This window comes from Phyllopteryx taeniolatus, chromosome 4 (genome assembly GCF_024500385.1).
Source record: "Phyllopteryx taeniolatus isolate TA_2022b chromosome 4, UOR_Ptae_1.2, whole genome shotgun sequence".
Classification (NCBI taxonomy): Eukaryota; Metazoa; Chordata; class Actinopteri; order Syngnathiformes; family Syngnathidae; genus Phyllopteryx; species Phyllopteryx taeniolatus.
The window spans coordinates 11860804-11883850 of NC_084505.1; the positions used below are offsets into that span (position 1 = coordinate 11860804).

A 23047-nucleotide genomic window follows, 5' to 3' on the forward strand; every position below is an offset into this window, starting at 1 on the left:
GATTTGTTAGATCCATGTGCAGATCAGGTTGCCACGCAAAGGCCATTAAATGGTTCGGCCCACAAAACCAAATTTCAAGGGAAAAATGTATTCCTATTCCACTGTGACTCTTAAAAAGGTGAGGGGAGTTTAACTACTTCCACCGCTATCCAGGCTGCCTGTATTTTTTTCATCTTTTAACAATGTTCACCAACATTTTGTTCCGCAATGAGGACCGACCCAACCGCCCTGATCCCACAGTACACTACATTTCACTACTCAACAAAAAAATAAGAACAATAAGAAAAAAGACAACACTTTATTAGTTCTCCTGAGGTAACATTAAATTGAGAGCTACATTGTTTTATTGAACATATACTACTTTGGTTAGAAGCACACACGTCCAGTGCACAGTAGAGCACAAGAGCACAATGAACAAACGTTGCTGAGGTTGGGTGCAGCTGTCTTGCTCAAGGGAACAGAAGTATATTCGGGTTCAAGTTGGGAGATCAGTGTTGTCTGGAAATGTCAAGATCAGAGGTGGGTAGTAACGCGCTAGATTTACTCCATTACATTTATTGAAGGAACGTTTTGGATAAATTGTATTGGTGAGAGTAGTTTGAATGAACCATACTTTTTATTTTCACTTGAGTATTTATGTAAAGAAGAATCAATACTTTTACTCTGTTACAATGATCGGCATGCCGCTGGCTACTTTTCTTTATCTATTAGTGGGTGCACAATCTATTTTTAGACTTCATCATCGACTTCCGCATAGGGCGCCGTTGAGGTGGGCCAATCAAAGTGACTAATTTTCGGGGGGGAAAAACAGCTGAGCGAGTGTTGACTTTACAGACTCATAAAAACAACAGCTTTGTCATGCAGCCCTTAAATTGTGACAGGTCAAACTTGGATATTTCAGCCCATTCTAACTTGAGAAAGCAACCTTGCTGTAAGTTGCAGATGTCTCTCTCTCTCTCTCTCTCTCACTCTCTCTCGAACTCTCTTTCTCTCTCTCTCTCACACACACATGCACACACACACATACACTTTCAAATCTGGTCAGCAAACAGCGTCTTCATTAAGTCATTTAAGTGAATAAACCAAATGTTTCTGTAGGGCCCAATGCATGTGTACTTGGTTTGTGGGCAGTTTAAAATTGAAATAGTGGCAGGTGTGTGTGGATTCCTCTATATTATTATTTTGTATTTTTATTTGACGTTCATGGTCTGATTATTATTATTTTTTAAATCAGAAGTTAATCGCGAGTTACTCTTTACTTGAGTAGGTTTCTGACTGAGTACTTTCTTAGTCTTACGCAAGTAAATATTTGGAGGACTTCTTTTTACTTGAGTCACATTATTCTAAAGTAACAGTACTCTTACTTGAGTACAATATTTTACCCACCTGCGCTTAAGATCAATGCACAGTATTTTATCCATATAGACAAAAAAGGACCACTATACTAACGAGGATGGAAAGATTGGACCTACAATTTATACACAGTCTATACCAGCATGGGCATAATTTTTGTTTCACGACTAAGAACTGTCCTCGTCACAAAAGATCATATTCAAACGTAGAAACGTCGATAACGTATACGTTATGCATCTATAAGTCCGTTCATGTTCCTAGCCGGAACATGAAACAGGAGAACTCCCTCAACTCAGATATCCGGTTTATAAAACCGGAAATAATCTTTGGAATCTCCTGATTGGCTAAGGCTGTTGCTATGACTTCTGTTCCAGACGCTTCAGCGTCCGCAAATTAACAGGCACATATAGAAATCTTCCACAAACCTGTTCGTTCATCATGTGTCTGCCTAGAACCGTAATGAACTTATTTTTAAATGTCTACTGGAAATGATTTTAAACAAGGCGAAACATTGTGGCATGGTATTCATCGAACCGCTGCACGCATCGAACACATGAAGTATCAAAACTCATCAATATGAAGGTTGGTATTAAGTAAATTACTTCTAGTGTTATTTTTGATGTGCTAAACCCTCGTTGAGTTAAAATGTATTACTATGTCTTCACTGAACAATCCACTTGCTAAAGGTAGTGCTAATTAGCAAACGAAACTTTTTTAAAAATAATTTTGACGTTTATAGTAGAACTGCTTTCTCATCTCAGTTTTTTCTCATTAAATCAATCAAATGTATACTACATTACACATCGTCGGATGCTTGTAATTATGGATTTGGTGTGTGCTCACCAATAAGTATCTATTATTGGAGACTTGTCGCACATGTACAGTAAAAAGATAAGCTTATTATTTGCCTGCCTTTCCTGAGCGTGTGGAATGTGTCAAATATGTCTTGTGTCTGTTGAAATACATTTAATTTGACTAAATGTGTTAGAAAATGGTCTTGAGCAAAATGTCTCTTCGTGTCCACAGAGTGTTTTCACCCTCATAGACAATGCTTGGATGGGCTCAAAGTTGCTGTACAAGTGGCAGAAATCCCTTGGAAATTACATAGCTGTCGCAGGGTGAGTGCAAACTAAACTACCTTTAGCACACAATTTTACCAAACTAAATCTTTGCTCAATGTGCTGTATCCAACTCTCCAGACAAGACAGCTCAGTAAAAATATTTGATCGCCATGGACACAAGTGGACTGAAATCAGCCTTCCTGGGTATGTCTCGGAGAAAAGATAAACAATTGAGGCAAATGTTTTTATTTTTATTTCATTTTTTAAATAATCGTTCCTTTTCTTTTTCCTGCTCTCCCAGACGCTGTGTGGGGATGGACTGGGATAAGGATGGGGACATTTTGGCAGTGATAGCAGCAAAATCCAGCTGCATATACCTTTGGGATGCCAGTGTTAATAAAACATCCAAAATAGACAGTGGAATGAGGTATATTTGCATTAAATATGATGCAAACGTTTTGTGCCAATTAGTTGAGCTATTTTGGCAATGCTACAATGACTGTATACAACTAGTATGTTATTCAGTAAAGCACAGACCTCTGGCAGGCAAATGCTGAGCAAAAGTGTGGAAAAAAAATGGTGGAGTGTTATTTATATGGTATCAGACTACTTCCTGGCAGAATGATGAACACACGGACAGTGCATTTATGGTGGTGAGGTAGACAGTTCCATTGCTGCATTAGTCTTTCCATCAATCCATCTATTCATTTTCCGTAGCATTTGTTCTCATTTGGGTCACAGGGATGCTGGAGCCTATCCCAGCTGATGTTGGGTGAGAGGCAGGGCACACCCTGCACTGTTCACCAGTCAATTGTAGGATACCTTTCGTAAATAATACATCAAAACCAGTGGTAGGGTTTTTTACTGTATATTTTAGTACAAATTAAACTTCCATTAGCACTTTTTCCCATGTTGCTCAGACAGACAGATCAATAATGGAGGTGGAATGATAAAAATACAGATTTTCCTCCACAGAGATCACATGTCTCTCGTTGTGTGGTCAAAAACAAGCCCTCTGCTGGCAGCTGGGACTGCCAAAGGAAACCTGTTAATCTACAATCAGCAGACCTCACACAAGATCCCAATATTAGGTAACATGACATAACAAGCGTGATAATTTTCAGCATTTCAATTCATTTTTTTGTGATTGTCTCTCACTCTCTTGCCATGCATGCTAGGAAAACATACCAAGAAAATCACCTGTGGCTGCTGGAATGCTCAGAATCTACTGGCCCTTGGCTGTGATGACAATAATCTGAGCATCAGCAATCAAGAGGGGGACACAATCCGAGAGGTAGTCAAGTCGAGCACAAAAACCACATTGTCAGCGCGCAGATGTACACTGTTCTTGACATATGGTTTACTCATATTATTTATGTTACAAGGACTCTAACTGTGTATAGAAAATTTTAAATACTGTATCAATAAAGCGGCATGGTGGACGACTGGTTAGAGCGTCTGCCTCACAGTTCTGAGGACTGGGGTCCAATCCCCGGCCACGCCTGTGTGGAGTTTGCATGTTCTCCCCGTGCCTGGGTGGGTTTTCTCCGGGCACTCCGGTTTCCTACCACATCCCAAAAACATGCGTGGTAGGTTAATTGACAACTCTAAATTGCCCGTAGGTGTTAATGTGAGTGCGAATGGTTGTTTGTTTGTATGTGCCCTGCGATTGGCTGGCAACCAGTTCAGGGTGTACCCCGCCTCCTGCCCGATAGCTGGGATAGGCTCCAGCACGCTCGCGACCCTAGTGAGGGGCAGCGGCTCAGAAAATAGATGTATCAATAAACAAGTACCATCAGATAATAGTAACTACATGTAAACACAATGTAGTGCGCTGACATGTTCTTAATTTGTTCTAGATAAAACTGCGTGGTGCTCCTGCAGACATTTACTTTTCCATGATGAAGACAAGCGAAAGGACATCCCAGGGAGAGAACACTGTGAGTTATATAGTGTGTCGCTTTTCAATGGCACTCATCATTCCTACTTGCACGAAAAAAGTAATTTGAAGTTGATGCATTTAGTGTGTACCATTTACACTGTAGTGCAAAAACCTTCCAGCAGTTTGTCAAGAATTCACCTGCTTTATGGAGGTAATAACAGGTCACAGTATTCACCTTATCCCATCTATGTATATGATTGACTCAAGTTATGTGCAATGGAATGCCCCCCCCCCATGAAAAAGTATTGGCCCCCCCCTTCTCAAATTCTTATATATTTATCTCCCCCCCAGACTTTTATATTCAAGATCATCAGACAAATGTAAATATCAGAGAAATATAACCAGAGTGAACTTAAAATAAAATTTTAAATGGTGATTTCATTTATTAAGGAAAAAAAGTTCAAAGTTACCTGGCCCTGTGTGGAAAAAGTAATTACCCTACTTGTTAAATCATGAATTAATTTTGGCTAATCACAATTTTTGGTTAATTTTCACTGAAAACACGCAAGCCTGATTACCTCCAGACATTTTCAATCAAGAAATCACTTAAACAGAATCTGTCCCGACAAAATCAAGTTGGACAAAAGATCTAGAAAAGCTGCAACAAAATGACACGATCCAAAAAAATTACGGAACAGTCGAGAAATAAAGTAATTGACATCTATAAGTCTGGAAAGGGTTACAAAAGCCATTTCTAAAGATTTAACATCCAGTGAACCATCGGGAGAGTCACTATCCTCACATGGAGAAAACATGGAAGAGTGGTGAAACTTCACAAGAGTGGCTGGCCTACAAAGATTACCCCAAGAGAACAGCAATCCACTCATCCAGGAGGCCACAAAGGAACCCAGACAACCTCTAAAGAACTGCAGGCCTCCCTTGCCTCAGTTAAGGTCAGTGTTCATGACACAACAATAAGGAAAAGACTGGCCAAAAATGGCATCCATGGCAGAGTTTCAAGGTGAAAACCACTGCTGACCAAAAAGAATATAAAGGCTCGTCTTACTTTTGCAAAAACACATCTGAATGATTCCCAAGACTTTTGGGAGAACATTATATGGACTGACGAGATAAGAGTTGAGCTTTTTGGAAGGCGTGTGTTTCGTTACATCTGGCGTAAGTGTAGCACTGCATTTGACAAAAAGAACATTATACCAACAGTTAAACATGGTGGTGGTAGTGTGATTGTCTTGGGCTGCTTTTCTCCTTCAGGACCTGGACAACTTGCTGTGATTGATGGAACCATGAGTTCTGCTCTTTAAGAGAACATCCTTAAGGAGAATGTTTAGCCATCAAATTGTGACCTCAAGCTGAAGCACACTTGGGTTCTGCAGCAGGATAACGATGTAAAATACATCAGCAAGTCAACTTCTGAATGGCTTAAAAAAACTAAATGAAGGTTTTGGAGTGACCGAATGAAAGTCCAGACTTGAATCTGATTGAAATGCAGTGGCATGACCTTAAAAAGCCTGTTCATGCTTGAAAACCCTAATTTTCTTCTGAATTCAAACAATTCTGCAAGGAAGAGTGGGCCAAAATATCTCCACAGAGATGTGAAACACTCATCGCCAGTGATAGAAAACACTTGATTTTGGTTGTTGCTGCTGAGGATGGGCCGAACCAGTTATTAGGTTTAGGGAGCCATTACTTTTTCACATAGGGCCAGGTAACTTTTAATAGTTTTTTTCCCTTAATAAATGAAGTCACCTTTTAAAAACAGCATTTTAAGTTCACTTGGGTTATATTTGTCTGACATTTACATATGTTTGAAGATCTCGAACATTAAAGTGGGGAAACTATGTACAAATATAGGAATTTGATATATTTTTTTATGGCACTGTATTCTTATTTACCAAGTAGCATGATAACACAGATATATTCATCCACTGATTAAGCCCATTTCTAAACTGACTATCCTTATTAGAGTCGCAAGCCTATCCCAGCTGACTTTGGGTGAAAGGTGGGCTACACCATTGACTGGTTGCCAGCCAATTGCATATACTGTAGACAAACATACAAACAAACATTCACGCTCACATTCACACCTAGGGACAATTAAGAGTCTTTAATTATGCATCAATGTTTCTGGAATGTGGGAGGAAACCGGAGTACTACTTAAACACGAGGAGAACATGAAAACTACACACAGGAAAGCCGGAGCCCGGATTTGAACCATTTGTCCGCATGCCGCAGCACAGATAATGTGATTGCTAATTATACTCTCAGTAAGATAAGAGCTAAAAATATAATTACATCAAAAAAATCTACCTGTTCCAGTATAATAATCCTCAGTTCATATTGACACTGTCAGAAAAGTATTGATCTGATGATATCCATCCATCCATCCATTTTCTGAGCCGCTTCTCCTCACTAGGGTCGCGGGCGTGCTGGAGCCTATCCTAGCTGTCATCGGGCAGGAGGCGGGGTACACCCTGAACTGGTTGCCAGCCAATCGCAGGGCACATAGAAACAACCAACCATTCGCACTCACAGTCATGCCTACGGGCAATTTAGAGTCTCCAATTAATGCAAGTTTTTGGGATGTGGGAGGAAACCGGAGTGCCGGAGAAAACCCACGCATGCACGGGGAGAACATGCAAACTCCACACAGGCGGGGCCGGGGATTGAACCTGGGTCCTCAGAACTGTGAGGCTGACGCTCTAACCAGTCTACCGTGCCGCCTGGTCTGATGATATGTTCATGTTTATTATGTTCTCCCTGTGCTTGCGTGGGTTTTCTCTGGGTACGCTGGCTTCTTTCCTTCTTTCTCTCTTGCATGCTTCTTAGGTTGATTGATGACTCTTAAATTGACCTAAAGTGTGAATGTGAGTCTGAATGGTTGTTTGTCTAAATGTGCCCTGCATTTAGCTGGTGTCCAATCCAGGGTGTAGCCTGCCTCTCGCCCAAAGTCTGCTGGGATAGGCTCCAACTCATCTGCGACCCTAATGAGGGTAAGCAGTACAGATAATGGATGGATGGACAACTCAATGGTTCTACATCACAGCAACCTACAGCCACAACAATAAACATATGGTTTAACTGTTAACTCTGACAGTTTGACTAAAATGTGGTAACTGTTATCTTTGTTTAGGCAGACTTTCTGACACCACTTGCATTGAATTTTATTAGAGCTAGCAGGTGTACATAGTGAAGTGACCAGTGAGTGTATTATAGAATGCATTGCATTTACTTACTGGCATTTTGCTCTCTAGGTGAGTGTCTGCGTGGAAAAGAAAATGTTGGTCCTTTTCAGCGTCAACAACACCGACGACTGGTATGAGCTGGCGTTTGACGCGAGTTATGGGCGCATCGTCTCTTATCGCTGGTAAAGGACAGATGAACGCGCACAGAACATTGCATAGTGTCTTTTGAGTATTTAAAAAAGCACTATCATTCAGTTTTATTATTGCAAAATACACGAGTAAGATTATTAGGGATTTTCTTCCACTTTTATCAGGTTTGGTGATGGGTATATACTCATTGGCTTCTCTCATGGATACTTTGTGGTCATTTCAACTCACGTCAGAGAGATTGGGCATGAGCTCTGCCAGGCTCGGAATCATAAAGACAGTCTCAACAGTGTAGCCATCTCATCAGCATTAAACAAGGCTGCTTCTTGTGGGGACAACAGGTATGTATAACCTCCTAATGGAACTAATGCTTATGTGATGTAGGATGACACAAACTAAATCCCTGTGTACACTGCAGCATAAAGATCCACGATCTCTCTGACCTCAAATACATTAGCAATGTGATTCAGCTGGAGGATGAGACTAAAGGTAAGGAAGTTTCTTACTTTACAGTATTTGAAATGTACCAAACACCTTGACTCCCACGGTGTCTGCTCAGGTCTGGACCAGCTGAGTTGGACAGATGATGGACAGTTGCTGGCAGTATCCACACAGAAAGGCACTCTCCATGTCTTCCTCACAAAGCTTCCTATTCTGGGGGACACCTATGGAACAAGACTGGCTTACCTGACATCTTTGTTGGAGGTCACAGTGTCAAACTATGGGGTGAGGACTTGCATTATTGGAACCTGAAACCGATTGAACAAAGGCTGCAGCAAAAATGGATTCCATCTGGGATTTAAGCATATTATTTCATTTGCTTGTGAAAACTTTATTTCATGTCATACCACACTTCCGTTGACTAAATATAAGCTTTCTCACTTTACAAACATATTAAAACTATCATTTTGAAAGCTATATTTTTTGATAAAACTCCCATATTGGATCTCAAGGTGTGTTTCTGCTTTCTGTGTCGACGTAATCAAATTTGGAAAATTAATGAAGTCCATCCATCCATTTTTTATGGCACTAGAACTCATTAGGGTTGCGTGTGAGTGGGAACGAATCCCAGCTGACTTTGGGCAAGAGGTGGGGTACTCCTTTTACTGGTCGCCAGCCAAACGCAGAGTATTAGTGAATTGTGAGCTGTAAAAGTGACTGCGGCAAAACATGCTGGATAATTAAAAGACTGCTCACTAGGGTTACTGTGTGCCTTAGTAACTCAGTTGTTTTGCAGACAACTCCAGTGGCCATACAAGTAGAAGTAGAACCAACTTTCATCGCTGTGGGACCCTACCATGTTGCTGTTGGAATGAACAACAAAGCCTGGTTCTACGCACCGCTTGAACAAGAATCTGGTGTGTGTCATCTTAACAATCTTTCATTAAGTCATATCACTTCACACAATTTGTTTTACTGGACTATTTATGTTCAGCTTTTACCAAACTGAAGGAGATTGAGTACTTCGGGACGGTTGCCAACATGTGCCTTAATGCAAAATATGCTGCAGCATTGTTTGATGGTAAAGTGCAACTGCACATGGTAAGTCACATTTATTTGTGTAATGTGCCTATTAGCATATTAGTGAGTTACAAACAAGGTATCCATACATGTTACCTTGTTTGTATTCTAGATTGATGGCAGTGAACAGGAGGAGAGGAAGCAGATGAAGTTGTTTCCAGACGATGACAGAAAAGGTCGTATCTTTTGCCACGCGCTCACCGCTGACTTCCTCTACTATGGCACTGATGTAAGGCTCACCACCTGCCACAGCACTTGCTCATTCATTCATGTTTTAATTATATGTATTTATAAAAGCAAGCATGCAGAATTCCTGTATCAATCTCCCTTCACTGGATTCCTGGATTCCTTCTGCTGCTCTTCCAGTTAGGTAACGTGGTGTGCGTCCTAGTAGAGGATTGGGAGACTGTGAGCACTTTTAGCCACACTGTGGCAGTGAGTAAAGTTTTCCCTGATGTAAATGGTACACGGTTGGTCTTCATTGATGACAAGAAGAGCGGCTTCCTGCTCACCCTTTCAAGTGTGAGTACATACAATGTGCACAATTCTTGACACACTTTTACAGTACCTGTCTGTAAACACTGCCAATTCAAGACATGTATTCATAGATACAATGATGAAATTTAAACTAAGAGGTTCAGTTCGCTTCGGCAGTATAGAATTTGGTGATTTTGCTGATTTTTAGAGTGTACCAGTGCCAGCTGAGTAAATAGTGTAACATCATTGCAACACATCACCATAAAATCCACCAATGTATTTAATAAGAAAGAATACGAGGTGCTAGGGTTGGGCAGTAGGCCAATCACCTCCTCCCATTAAAAAAAATAAATAATAATAATACAGATTACAGAAACTGGAATTGAGGCCTAATGTGCCCCATGCATTGAAAGCTCTAACTCACTAACTAACTCCAGCTTCCTCCCATATTCCAAAATCGTGCATGTTGGGTTCATTGAATCAGCGGTCCACAACCTTTTTTGCCCCACGTAACGGTGTCATGTAATACAGTATTTTGACAGATCGGCATAGTAACAAATGAAAAAAAAAAAAAAAAAAAGTTAAAACTACAATTGAACATTACGGTGGATGTTGTAATTAGTTGGGAACCCTGGGCTTGTTTTTCTTCAACAAGCTGGTACCATCATGGGGTAATGTGAGACAAAGACACCCGAAGTGTGTAACTTCTTCTTTTCCTTTCGGCTTATCTCGTTAGTGTTCGCCACAGCGTGTCATAATTTTCCATGTAAGCCTACAGTATCTCCTGCATCCTCCTCTCTTAACACCAATTGCCCTTATGTCTTCCCTCACTACATCTATCATCCTTCTCTTTGGTCTTCCTCTAGCTCTCTTGCCTGGCAGCTCCATCCTCATCATCCTTCTCACTATCTCTCCTCTGGACATGTCCAAACCATCAAAGTCTGCTCTCTCTAACTTTGTCTCCAAAACATCTATCTTCGGCTGTCCCTCTGATGAGCTCATTTCTAATTTTATCCAACCTGGTCACTCCTAGAGAGAACCTCAACGTCTTAATTTCCACCACCTCCAGCTCTGCTTCCTGTTGTCTCTTCAGTGCCACTGTCTCTAATCATGGCAGGCCTCACCACTGTTTTATAAACTTTGCCCTTCATCCTGGCAGAGATACTTGTCACATAACACACCTGACACCTTCCTTCACCCGTTCCAACCTGCCTGGACCCGTTTCTTAACTTCCTTACAACACTCACCATTGCTCTGGATTGTTGACCCCAAGTATTTAAAGTCCTCCACCCTTGCAATCTCTTGTTCCACTCCAGACTTCCGCATGCAGTACCACAGTTTCTCTCTGGGTACTCTGTCATAGGCGTTCTCTAGATCTAGACACAATGTAGCTCCTTCTGACCTTCTCTGTACTTTTCCATCAACATCCTTAGGGCAAATAATGCTTCTGTGGTACTCTTTCTAGGCATGAAACCATACTGTTGCTCGCATATACTCACATCTGTCCTGAGTCCAGCCTCCACTACTCTCTACCATAACTTCATTGTGTGGCTCGTCAACTTTACTCTTCTATAGTTCCCACAGCTCTGCACATCACCCTTGTTCTTAAAAATGGGCAGCAGCACACATTTCCTCCATTCCTCAAGCATCTTCTCACCCGCTAGAATTCTGTTGAACAACCTGGTCAAAAGCTTCATAGCCACCTCTCCTAGGTGCTTCCATACCTCCACAGGTATGTCATCAGGTACCAACTGCCTTTCAATTTTTCATCCTCTTTAGTGCCTTTCTAACTTCCCCCTGACTATCATTGGTACTTACTGGTCCACCACACTTGCCTCTTCTACTCTTCTCTTTCATTTTCCTCATTCATCAACTCCTGAAAGTATTCTTTCCATCTATGTAGCACACTACTGGCACGAGTCAACAATTTCCATCCCTATCGTTAATCACCCTAACCTGCTGCACATCCTTCCCATCTCTATTCCTCTTTCTGGCCAACTTATATAGATCTTGTTCTCCTTCTTTAGTATCCAGCCTGGCATACATGTTATCATATGCCTCTTGTTTGGCCTTTGCCCTATGTCACATCTCCATGTATTCTTTTCTCCTCTCCTTGATCCTCCCAGTTTCCCACTTCTTCTTAGCTAACCTCTTTCCTTGTATGATTTCCTGTACTTTGAGGTTCCACCACCAAGTCTCCATCTCCCCTTTCCTACCAGAAGATACACCAAGTACTCTCCTGTCATCTCACACACCACTGTCTTATGCTGTCTAGGCACACTCTCCCCTACCATTACCTTACAGTCATTAACCTCATTCAGATTACATCGTCTGCTCGTGCGTCTACCTCCGCTCTTGTAGGTCACCCTATGTTCCTGCCTCTTCTGAAAGAAAGTGGTCACTGCAGCCATTTCCAACCTTTTTGCAAAGTCTACCACCATCTCTTCCTCCAAGTTCCATTCCTGGATGCTGAACCTACCCATCACTTCTTCATCACCTCTGTTTCCTTCACCAACATGTCCATTACAATATGCACCAATCATGACTCTCTTTCTGGCTGTAATGCTCAGAACTACTTCGTGTAGCTCCTTCCAGACTTTTTTTTTTCCATTTCTAGGTCACACCCTATCAGTGGGGCATAGCCACAATTGACATTATACATAACATTCTCAATTTCTAGTTTCATCCTCATCACTCGATCTGACACTCTTTTCACCTCCAAGACATTCTTAGCTTACTCTTCCTTTAAAATAACCCATACTCCATTTCGCTTCCCTTCTACACCATGGTAAAATAATTTGAACCCTGCCCCTAAACGTCTAGCCTTACAGCCTTTCTACCTGCTCTCCTGGACACACTCTATATCAAACTTTCTCCTAATCATCATGTCAACCAACTCCCGAGCTTTTCCTGTCACAGTCCCAACATTCAAAGTCCCCACATTCAGTTCTGTCACAGTCCCAACATTCAAAGTCCCCACATTCAGTTCTCGGCTCTGTGCTTTCCTCTTCTCTTTCTGCCGAAGAACCTGCTTTCCACCCCTCCTTCATCTTTGACCCACAGTAGCTGAATTTTCACCAACCCTGTAGGTTAATGTCGCTTGTGGCGGATGTTGTTAACCTGGGCCATGACCGATCCGGTATGGAATTCTTTGGATTAACGCTCATATTTGTTTGGCAGAGTTTTAAACCAGATGCCCTTCCTAATGCAACCCTCTGCATTTATCCTGGCTTGGGACCGGCCTATAGTTTGCACTGGCTTGTACATCGTTATTTCTTTGTCTCTATGTGGCTTGTGTTTGACTGGCAACCAGTCCAAGGTGTACATAGCCTCTTGCCCAAAGTCAGCTGAGTTAGGCTTCAGCGAATCCAAGGACTATAGAAAACCGACGGCTTGATAATTATATTTGATCTGTTTGTCCTCCTTATGAATGTTCACAACTCACAACTCAAGTCATTCAGGATGAGATCGGTGCTCAAATTGATGAGTTCATGTGTCATTCCAGGCAGCTGATTTGTGCCTTGAGCTTCCAGACTTCTCCCCCACCATCACTGGAGTGCTGTGGGACAACTGGCACGCTGACAGAGGAGTGTTTGTAGCTTATGACGATGACAGGGTCTACACCTACGCCGTGCATAAAACCACCATATACGGTAGGGAAACGCCACACCCAGATTTCAAAGTTGTCCTTTTTAATGTTGTTATTTTATTGTATATGTTGGCATGGGTAATGGAGTGGTTTCATTGCTTGATTCCCAGTCAATGCCATTCATAGTCACCCTGGGATTGACTGGGAACCAGTCAGTTGGAGACCGTTCACCCCAAAACAAATGTGATATTCTTAAAAGAAAAGAGAGTTGGACTGTTATTTTAATCTATAATTTATATTTTAATCTATATTTTCTTATCTCCTCCTGGCCACTTAGGCCCGCGAGTGGTGTTAGTGGGGAGTACTCCACTTCTCTCCTCCCAGAAGCCTATGCTGCTCTACAATGGGGTGCTGACATGCCAGACGGCAAGCGGCAAGATCAGTGAAGTGGCTCTGAGCACACACTCCTTCCTTGAACACTCAACAAACACATGGTCTGGGTCACAGCCAGAACTTGGCAAGCAGCTCACGCAGGCCCTCCAGCTTAAGAGGTTAGCCCCACTGCTGTTAATTGGAAAGTCTTGATTTCTTGGCGCTGCCAGATAGGTTTTACTAATTTGGAAAATTTTAATTGGTTGGAGGCCTAAAATCTTGTCACCACTAGTCACCAATCCATCAGTTGAAGGTTTCCCTTATTCTTTTTCAAACTTTTGTATTTTCCATATTTTCAGGGTTTAAGGGGTTCCTACTAATTTTAATTTATTTTAGTCTCTGGTATTGTAAATGGTCAAAATAGGGGAAATATTTTTTTGTTTTGTTTTTTTATTCAGCTGTAACTTAATCCATGCAACACCAAAGCACTGCATTCTACTGTCTTTCTACTGCTTCAATGAGCATTTATAGTGCATTTGGTGAAGTATGACACTGGTCCCCAAATTTTCTTCATAGTTTAAGTTTTAAATATATAAAACCGTCCATCCGTCACAGGGATTTAATGAACTTTTCTGTGGTCATCTGTAGTGTGTATTTTTTATTCATTATTTTTAGCCTCTTCTTTCAAGAACAGTGGGTGGTGTTCCATTTATCAAGGGTAGAGAATTTTGACTTGTGTGCGTGTCACTGCTCAGGTTTTATGAAGCCTGGGATCTGTGCTTGACTGAGGGCAGTGAGGCCAACAAGGGAGAGATCGGGAAGGCCTGTCTGGTCCATATGGAGGTCGAGCAAGCCATCTACTTCTACCGCATGTGTGGCAATGTGGGCATGGTGATGTCACTGCAGGCCATCCAGGTACAACTATGGGTGGTGGAGGTTTGGGCATTGCTTGGCAAATAGCTTGGGCTTTTGTAACAAATGTAGCATGAAATTCATAAATCCATAAAGAAATAATATACATATATGTAATATATATATATTTTTATTCATAGGGCATCGAGGATAATAACTTACTTGCAGGCCATTTGGCCATGTTCCTGGAGGACTTCTGTCTTGCTCAGGACCTTTATCTGGCCTCAAGCTGTCCCATAGCTGCCCTGGAGGTCAGATCCACTTTGTGGTCTTAAGAATTCTGAAATAACCAGTTGTTGTAAGTTAAATTGTGTTTGTTTGTTAGATGAGGAGAGACCTGCTTCACTGGGACAGCGCTCTGAAATTAGCTAAGGGTTTAGCAGAAGACCAGATTCCATTTCTCTCCAAAGAATATGCCGTTCATCTGGAGTTTATGTGCATATACACACCGAAACAAATCCTAATTCTATCATCTGAAATGTTCGATCTGATACACGATCTGTTTTTCTCTCACTCGCTCTCTGTAGTGGGGACTACATGAATGCTCTGGCGCACTATGAAAAAGGCATGACTCATAACAATAAAGTAAGTGGAATAGATTTGATCTCCATGATAACTAAACTAGAAGATGCGTATGTATATACATACATACACACATACATACATGCGTTATTTTACTATAATTTTTTTTAGCATTATTGGTTTAGATTTGATATTGTATGTCATAATGAAGTGCGAAGTGAGTTATTATTTTCCATGTTCCTCAAAGATTTGAACCCCCCCTGAACATTATTGTCTTTTTAAAGGCACTACACATGGCTATCCTTTGCTTTTCTACAGTCAAAGTATGATTTGATGAGACAGAATGTTTGTCTCGTATAAAGGAGATATATAATATTATAATAATATAATATATAATATTCTTTTTTTTAATGAATGTTGTGTACTTTTTGGTCTTTGCTCTGTTGTTTTCTCACTACCGTGTCATTCGGGTTGCAGTTCCAGGAACATGATGAGGTGTGCCTGGCAGGTGTAGCCAGGATGTCCATTCGGATGGGGGACATAAGGAGAGGAGTGGCACAGGCTATTCAGCATCCAAGTAGAGTCCTTAAGAAAGAATGTGCAGCCATACTGGAAAGTATGAAGGTAAGAGTTGACTTATTATTATTATTATTTTTTTAAGCATGATTTGACAGAAGCGGCACGGTGGTCGACTGGTTAGAGCGTCAGCCTCACAGTTCTGAGGACCGGGGTTCAATCCCCGGCCCCGCCTGTGTGGAGTTTGCATGTTCTCCCCGTGCCTGCGTGGGTTTTCTCCGGGCACTCCGGTTTCCTCCCACATCCCGAAAAACATGCATGAATTGGAGACTCTAAATTGCCCGTAGGTGCGAATGTGAGTGCGAATGGTTGTTTGTTTGTATGTGCCCTGCGATTGGCTGGCAACCAGTTCAGGGTGTACCCCGCCTCCTGCCCGATGATAGCTGGGATAGGCTCCAGCACGCCCGCGACCCTAGTGAGGAGAAGCGGCTCAGAAAATGGATGGATGGATTTGACAGAACGCCGGCTTGTTTACATACAAACGTTAGTAGACTTTCGACAATAATTAGCATTTTATGCTGATCGGCTTTAATGTCATATCTGCGACAGATGCGATCAATGACGTCGTTGATCTGTTCCGCAAAAGTTCTGTGTCGCCATCGTGTACAGTATATTCAAATCCAAAGCCTGATTTATTTTTAGCCTTGTCGGGGCTGTATCTTTTCGACTCAAACGCCACCGGATACACTCGTTACCATGGCGACGACAAAAAAAATGGATTGCGTCGCGTGTATGATAAGAACAAAATGGAAAAACATCGTGGTGGTGGTCACCGGTGCTCGGGAGAAGACGTTCGTTCAAGGATTGCTTCAGGTATAGTCACATACTTTTAATACGATATGGGTCGCAAGCAGGCAACAAAACGTTATGTCGCCTAGCAAGCTAGTGCTGTCTGTTGAATCATGCTCTAATGTGTCGGTGTGAGTGAAGTAATTTAATTACAGTTAGTTAGCACCCATTACAGTATTTCTGTCATGTTGTAATGTTGTACTCAGTATACAGTACACCCGTATATACAGTAAATGAACAAGTCACACTAAATACACACTGCTCCATCTTGTGATCGGTTATTGTTTTTTTTAAACTCGCTCGCTGGCCCCATAAATCCTGCTGTTGTAAAGCATAAATGTTAGTGCTAGCACTAGCTTGCTAGGCTAAATAACATTATGTTGCCTGCTTGCGAGCCGTATTGTATTAAAATTACGTGAACGTACGTCAAGCTGTTCTTGAATGGACAGCCCACTCCCGAGCACCAGTGACTGAACCATGCTTTTCATGTTTTTGTTCTCCCCCCCAAAACAATACAATACATTGGCGAGATCCATTGTTTTTGTTGTTTCCATGTTAACGGGTGTGTCCGGTTACGTTGACCGGTGACACGTTTTCTGGTTCTGCCTTTCCAACAGTGTTTGATTTGACAAGATAAAGCCCAGTGTTCGTAAAAGACGGGATATGGTGGTATCGGAATACATGTTGTGTAGTGTTGCCACTGTCTGACCGAGATACGGCACGATTTTATGGTCTGTATATCATTATTTATTTATAGTCCGACATGGTGCAATCATAAAAGAACACATTTGTCTTTAGTCCGATGCAGGCTTGAGGGGTTACCCAGGAAGTTTCCATAGTTCTAAGAGTTATTTAGAGCAATGACTGAGCGGCTCCAGACAAAGCAAGTAAGTCCCAGGGGTGTGTGTCTGCAGACACATGCAAGTGAATTGACACCGTCTGGCATGCACAATAACCGTCAGAAGTATCCTGTAACCGCAGGGGCTGAGGACCCCACCCCACCAATCCGAGAAGCGGGGTTGGGCTCAGGGGCTTTTAATGACCGTTATTTATCTAAAGACCTGTATTAGTTTTGTGTGTGTATTAGATTGTTGTTGTTTTTTGTTTAACAGCAATTGTCTGAAGCTGCTCAGCTCTATGAAAAAGGACAATGCTACGACAAGGCAGCATCGGTTTATATTCGCTGTAAAAATTGGTGAGACAAGGCCCGAAAACACTAGCAGTCAGTCCTGAAGGTGGTCTCAAGTTCTCAACAATTAAATAACTGCTCTTTCAGGGCGAAGGTGGGAGAGTTGCTGCCTAATGTCACCTCTTCCAAGATCCACCTACAGTATGCTAAAGCCAAGGAGGCGGATGGCAAGTAGGTTCTATGTGATCTCTCCACTGAGGTCAGGACTTGTTTAAATAAAGCAAACCAACGTAATGAGTTCTGTGTTCATCAGTTATAAAGAGGCAGCACAAGCCTATGGGAGCGCTAAAGACTGGGACAGCGTGACTCGTGTGCTGCTGGATCACCTAAAAAATCCAGAAGGTGCTGTTCGTATTGTCAGAGAGACACAGAGCATTGAAGGAGCAAAGATGGTGGCCAGGTGAGACATAAGAGTCTTGGTTTATACTTATGCGGTAAACCTGCATACTGTATAGGGGCAGTAGTGCTAGACCCTGTGCAGGACATAGTCTACTCAGATTCAATACAAGAGCTTTATCCAAATGTCTACCTTTGCAAAACAAACTATAAAAAGAACTATATGTTAATTATTGTGGGTGTAGTTGGTGTAGAACTACACTGCACTATACTGAGAAATGTTTATTGGATTTTTAGCTACAATATTGATATTCTGAAATATTAGAAACACTTTCAGACCCTGTATGATGATGCAGTCATAAACCTCTTGTTAAATTATTCAAACGAACAGTACTTGTATCAAAGCTCATTAGATTGTGCAAAGGTATCTTATTAAGCTGCTGGACACAAAAACTACCACACACAACCACATAGTATGTGTCTTCCAAAATACTTCTTTAAAAAAAAAAAAAAAAAAAATTACTTGCAAGTTAAGCTTTTCTTTCTTTCACTCTGCTGTTTTGTATCATTGCAACAGCCATAACTATGTTGTTGTGTCTGCAGATTCTTCTTGTCGTTGAAGGACTATGGCTCGGCCATCCACTTCCTGGTGCTGTCTCAGTGCAATGATGAAGCCTTCCAGCTTGCACAGCAGCACAAACAGATGGAAGTCTACGCGGACATCATCGGTCTGTAAATATCAAGTCTTAGAAGTTCAAATGCTGGGAACAGCTTCATTGTTTTGCACCATTTGTTGTCTTAATTAATGCAAAATGAAACATGCATACCACCGCTGCTGTTTGTGTTCACCAGGCTCTGATGCAACACTGGAGGACTATCAGAGCATCGCTCTATACTTTGAGGCAGAGAAGAACCACCTGCAGGCGGGCAAATTCTTTCAAAAGTGTGGACAGTACAGTAGAGTAAGAGCTCGTCACTATGCTTTCACTTACACATTCTGTAAAGCCTGAAATAATCTCTATAGTCACTCATGCAGTTATGAACGCAAATGAAAAAAGCAGAAAAACAAATGAGAAGAATTGATTGATTGATTGATTCCCAATCTTGATTGAGCCATGGCACGTGTTTTAGAGAGGTAGAAAAATATCTATACACTGAAATAGTAATTATCTTGTCTCCATTTACTCACAAATGCACTGACTCAGTGTGAAATCTGGGCCTGCTAAATTGAACACAACGCTGATATACAGAAGTCATGACTTAATCCTTTGTATGAATGGCAACAGATGGATACCTGGTTAATTTCTACCTCCTGCCATCTAGTGGAAGAGCATTTAATTGTTCTGAGTGTCACTGGCAAATAGATGGACAAACATACAGGTATGTCCAAAAAAAAATTAATATCGAGGAAAAGTCCATTTATTGCAATAATGTGTTTCAAAAAGTGTATTTGTTTCAATTTGGATGATTATGGCAGAAAGACAAAAAAAAAAGAAATCCAGTATTTCACAAAATTTGAATATCATGACAAAGTTCAACATTGGAGGCTCCCCGTGTCCCAATCTTGTCAGCAAATTAGCGCAAAACACCTCCAGAGGTTTTCCTCAGCCTTTAAATGGTCTCAGTCTGGCTTAGTCGGCTTCAGAATCATGGGGAAGACTGCTGACTTGACGTTTGTGCAGAAAACCATCATTGACACCCTCCATAATGGAAAAAAAGTCTCAAAAAGAAATTGCAAAAGAAGCTAGATGCACATAGAGCGCTGTATCAAAGTACATTAACAGAGTGTTAAGAGGAAGGGGAAAATGTGGCCGGAAAAGGTGCACAAGTGACAGGGATGACCACAGCCTTGAGAGGATTCTCAAGCAACGGCGATTCAGAAATCTGGGGGAACTTCATAAGGAGTGAACTGAGGCTGGTGTCAGTGCATCAAGAACCACCACATACATACGTCTGCATGACATGGGCTACAGCTGTAGAATTCCATGTATCAAGCCACTCCTGAATAAAAAACGACATCAGAAGCGTCTGTGCCTTGCTAAGGAGAAAAAGTATTGGTCTGTTGCCCAGTGGTCCCAAGTCCTCTTTTTAGATGAAAGTAAATTTTGCATTTCATTTGGAAGTCAAGGTCTCAAAGTCTGGAGGAAAACTGGAGAAGCACAAAAGCCAAGCTGCTAAAGGTCCAGGGTGAAGTTTCCACAGTCAGTAATGGTTTGGGGACCCATGTCATTTGCTGGTGTGGGTCCATTGTTTTTTATCAAGTCCACAGTCTACGCAGCTGTCTACCAGGAAATTTTAGAGCACTTCATGTTTCCTGCTGCCGACGAGATTTTTGGAGACAATGATTTTATTTTCCAGCAGGATTTGGCACCTGCCCACAAAGCCAAAACTATCAATACCTGGTTAAATAGCCATGGAATAACAGTACTTGATTGGCCAGAAAACTTGCCTGACTTGAACGCCATTGAAAAGTTATGGGGTACTGTCAAGAGGAAGACAAGGGAACAGAAACCCTGAAATGCAGACGATCTGAAGGCCAATATCAAAGCAACTTGGGCTACAATAACACCTGAATTGTGCCAAAGGCTGATCACCTCCATGCCACGCCGCCTTGATGCTGTAATTCATGCTGAAGGAGGCCCAACAAAGTACTGAGGTCAGATTACTTTAATACACTTTTCAGAAGGACAACATTTCTGTGTTTAAGATCCTTTTATGTTGGTCACATGAAATATAAAAATTTTGTGAAATACTGGATTTTTTTTCTTGTGTCTTTCTGCCATAATCATCAAAACCGAAACAAATAAAGGCTTGAAATATTTCACTTTATGTGTGGTGAACTAATATAACATACAGGTTTCAGTTTTTGAAACAAATTATTGAAATAAATGGACACAATTTTTGCACATACCTGTACATGAGTCATAAATAAATAATGATATACTGACCAATTAAGTGAATTTGGATCATTTCCCTTGGTAATCACTGGGCTTGAGCATCATTCTCTCTTGTTGTGTCCCTCAGGCGTTGAAGCACTTCCTGAAGTGTCCTAATACGGACGACAGCCTGGCTTTGGACATGGCCATTGAGACAGTGAGAGAGTATTGTGTCCAGTGCGAAATCACTGTTATTAACATCCTTATTTTATGTACTGCATGTGTGTATTTTCTAACAGGTGGGCCAAGCCAAGGACACCTCACTGACTAATTTACTAATAGAATACCTCATGGGGGAGAGTGATGGCATCCCAAAGGTGATGATTAAACGGCGTTATGTTATTTCCTCTTTACATTTTACTGTGACAGTTCCATCTTAAACTGTTTATTTTCACCCCCTCAGTCTATTTGTGTAGATACAACGCAAGAGCTGATTCATCAATGCTTTTACAAATATAATAATGCTGAAGTTTTAATTACTGCACTCTTGCAGCAGTTATAGTCTCATTACAAAAAACAACTGGTGTGAATATCTGCTGGTTCAATAGAAATAACTATTATAAAATTGTCTCGACTTCAGCATTGTGTGACTAAAATTAAAGCTTTAAGCACATTTTGACTTTTGGGGTTTTGATTTTTAATACACAGGATGCCAAGTACCTGTTCCGCCTCTACATGGCATTGCAGCAGTACAGGGAAGCTGCTCGCACTGCTATCATCATTGCCAGGGAAGAGCAGAATGCAGGTATGAGCACTTCCACCCCAAAAGCTGTTTACCTACCATTACATCATAATACATGTGTCACAACAACTATGATCTTAATTGATTTGCTGCTGCGTTTCTGGTGCGCCTCGACCAGGTAACTACCGTAGCTCCCACAACGTGCTGTTCAGCATGTACACACAACTGCAGGCCCACAAGATAAAGATTCCTGCAGAAATGGCCACTAACCTGATGATCTTGCACTCCTACCTGCTGGGAAAAGTGAGTACTGATGAAACAACTATCTGTAGTATGCATGCATTTGTAAAATTGACAGCCAAAAAAAAACAATATACAGTGCTGCCTTGAGGTATGAGTTTAATTATGTGACCATGTTTTTATCTCAACACTCGTATCTCAAAGATCAGGAATTAATTTACACTTACACCCTATTTTTTTTAGCCTCACTGTATATCTTGTCCCACTGTCGGAGCTAGTTGGTTGTGACGAGGCGAGCAGCTACTATAAGCCCAGAGTAGGGGTAAATGCGTCGATTGTGTTTTCACTTGTGGAGGCATCTCTTCATCATGAAGCGGACAAATTACACTTGTCAATTAGTGTAGAGATCCTTGGATGTGGCACATACAACAGACCCATCACCAAACACAAATACCAGCTGCCATCTTCAACAAATATTCAAGTATGTGACGCTTACCAGAAACTAATACTGATAAAGTGAGTGGGGTGACTCCAGTATATAGTAGTGCATTGAGACACAAGTGACCCAATTTTTTCGACATAAGTGCCGTCATTCGGACGATTTTTTGCTTTGACTTGCGAGCGCAAATTTGAAATTCGAGCACTGTGTAGTGACAGTGAACTCAACTCATCTCATCTCAGCAGCAGTTTGGCAGATTGAACAGATTTGGCAGATTGAACAGATTTGAACAATTCTTCAAAAAAGATGCTTCAAGCTGTTTAATACCACTCCCAGTTGTGAGTTTTCATCAAACTAAATATAAAACAAAGAAAATTACACGTTATGTATTTAAAATAACCAAGCAACTTTGCCTGAAGAGCTTAACGCAAACATATGTAAAACACCATTGATGGTGTTTTACATATGTTTGCATTAAGCTCTTCAGGCAAAGTTGCTTAGCATCGATAGTGGCGGTGTTATAATCCTTTAAACAACGGATATTTGAACACAAATGGTGTAGCAACATATGTGGACAGACAATGTCACAATACTCACAAGCATATACAGCGGCTGACATAAGTACCGTATTTAACACCATTTTTCTCATTAACTATATTTCCAAAGGTGCTATTGACATGAAAATTTCACAAGATGTTGGGAACAACCCAAGTAATCATACATACAAAGAAAGTAGAACAAATCAGCTCAGAAATGAACTTTTGTGTAATAATGTGAAATGACACAGGGGGAAAAGTATTAAACACGCCAACTGGTATTTA

At 41.3% G+C, this 23047-nt stretch overlaps 1 protein-coding gene across 5 annotated transcripts in view; it reads left to right on the top strand.

The window, feature by feature from the left end:
* Positions 1-1676: 1676 nt before the first annotated feature.
* Positions 1677-23047, top strand: part of wdr19 (WD repeat domain 19) — a 29622-nt gene continuing 8251 nt past the window's right edge. For 3 of the 5 annotated variants that reach the window (XM_061769458.1, XM_061769459.1, XM_061769457.1), the window contains exons 1-31: positions 1677-1935; positions 2380-2471; positions 2553-2618; positions 2716-2841; positions 3390-3505; positions 3593-3708; positions 4274-4354; positions 7569-7681; positions 7814-7987; positions 8065-8135; positions 8206-8372; positions 8884-9004; positions 9082-9188; positions 9280-9396; positions 9465-9689; positions 13150-13297; positions 13571-13784; positions 14361-14520; positions 14658-14768; positions 14843-14952; positions 15045-15102; positions 15517-15663; positions 17517-17599; positions 17681-17764; positions 17847-17993; positions 18533-18657; positions 18782-18891; positions 20954-21022; positions 21105-21182; positions 21514-21610; positions 21726-21850. In XM_061769458.1, coding sequence (XP_061625442.1) covers positions 1930-1935; positions 2380-2471; positions 2553-2618; positions 2716-2841; positions 3390-3505; positions 3593-3708; positions 4274-4354; positions 7569-7681; positions 7814-7987; positions 8065-8135; positions 8206-8372; positions 8884-9004; positions 9082-9188; positions 9280-9396; positions 9465-9689; positions 13150-13297; positions 13571-13784; positions 14361-14520; positions 14658-14768; positions 14843-14952; positions 15045-15102; positions 15517-15663; positions 17517-17599; positions 17681-17764; positions 17847-17993; positions 18533-18657; positions 18782-18891; positions 20954-21022; positions 21105-21182; positions 21514-21610; positions 21726-21850 — 3564 coding nt within the window. In that variant the 5' untranslated portion in view covers positions 1677-1929. The remainder of the gene's footprint in view (positions 1936-2379; positions 2472-2552; positions 2619-2715; positions 2842-3389; positions 3506-3592; positions 3709-4273; positions 4355-7568; positions 7682-7813; positions 7988-8064; positions 8136-8205; positions 8373-8883; positions 9005-9081; positions 9189-9279; positions 9397-9464; positions 9690-13149; positions 13298-13570; positions 13785-14360; positions 14521-14657; positions 14769-14842; positions 14953-15044; positions 15103-15516; positions 15664-17516; positions 17600-17680; positions 17765-17846; positions 17994-18532; positions 18658-18781; positions 18892-20953; positions 21023-21104; positions 21183-21513; positions 21611-21725; positions 21851-23047) is intronic. The other 2 variants (XM_061769460.1, XM_061769461.1) reach the window with 2 other exon arrangements.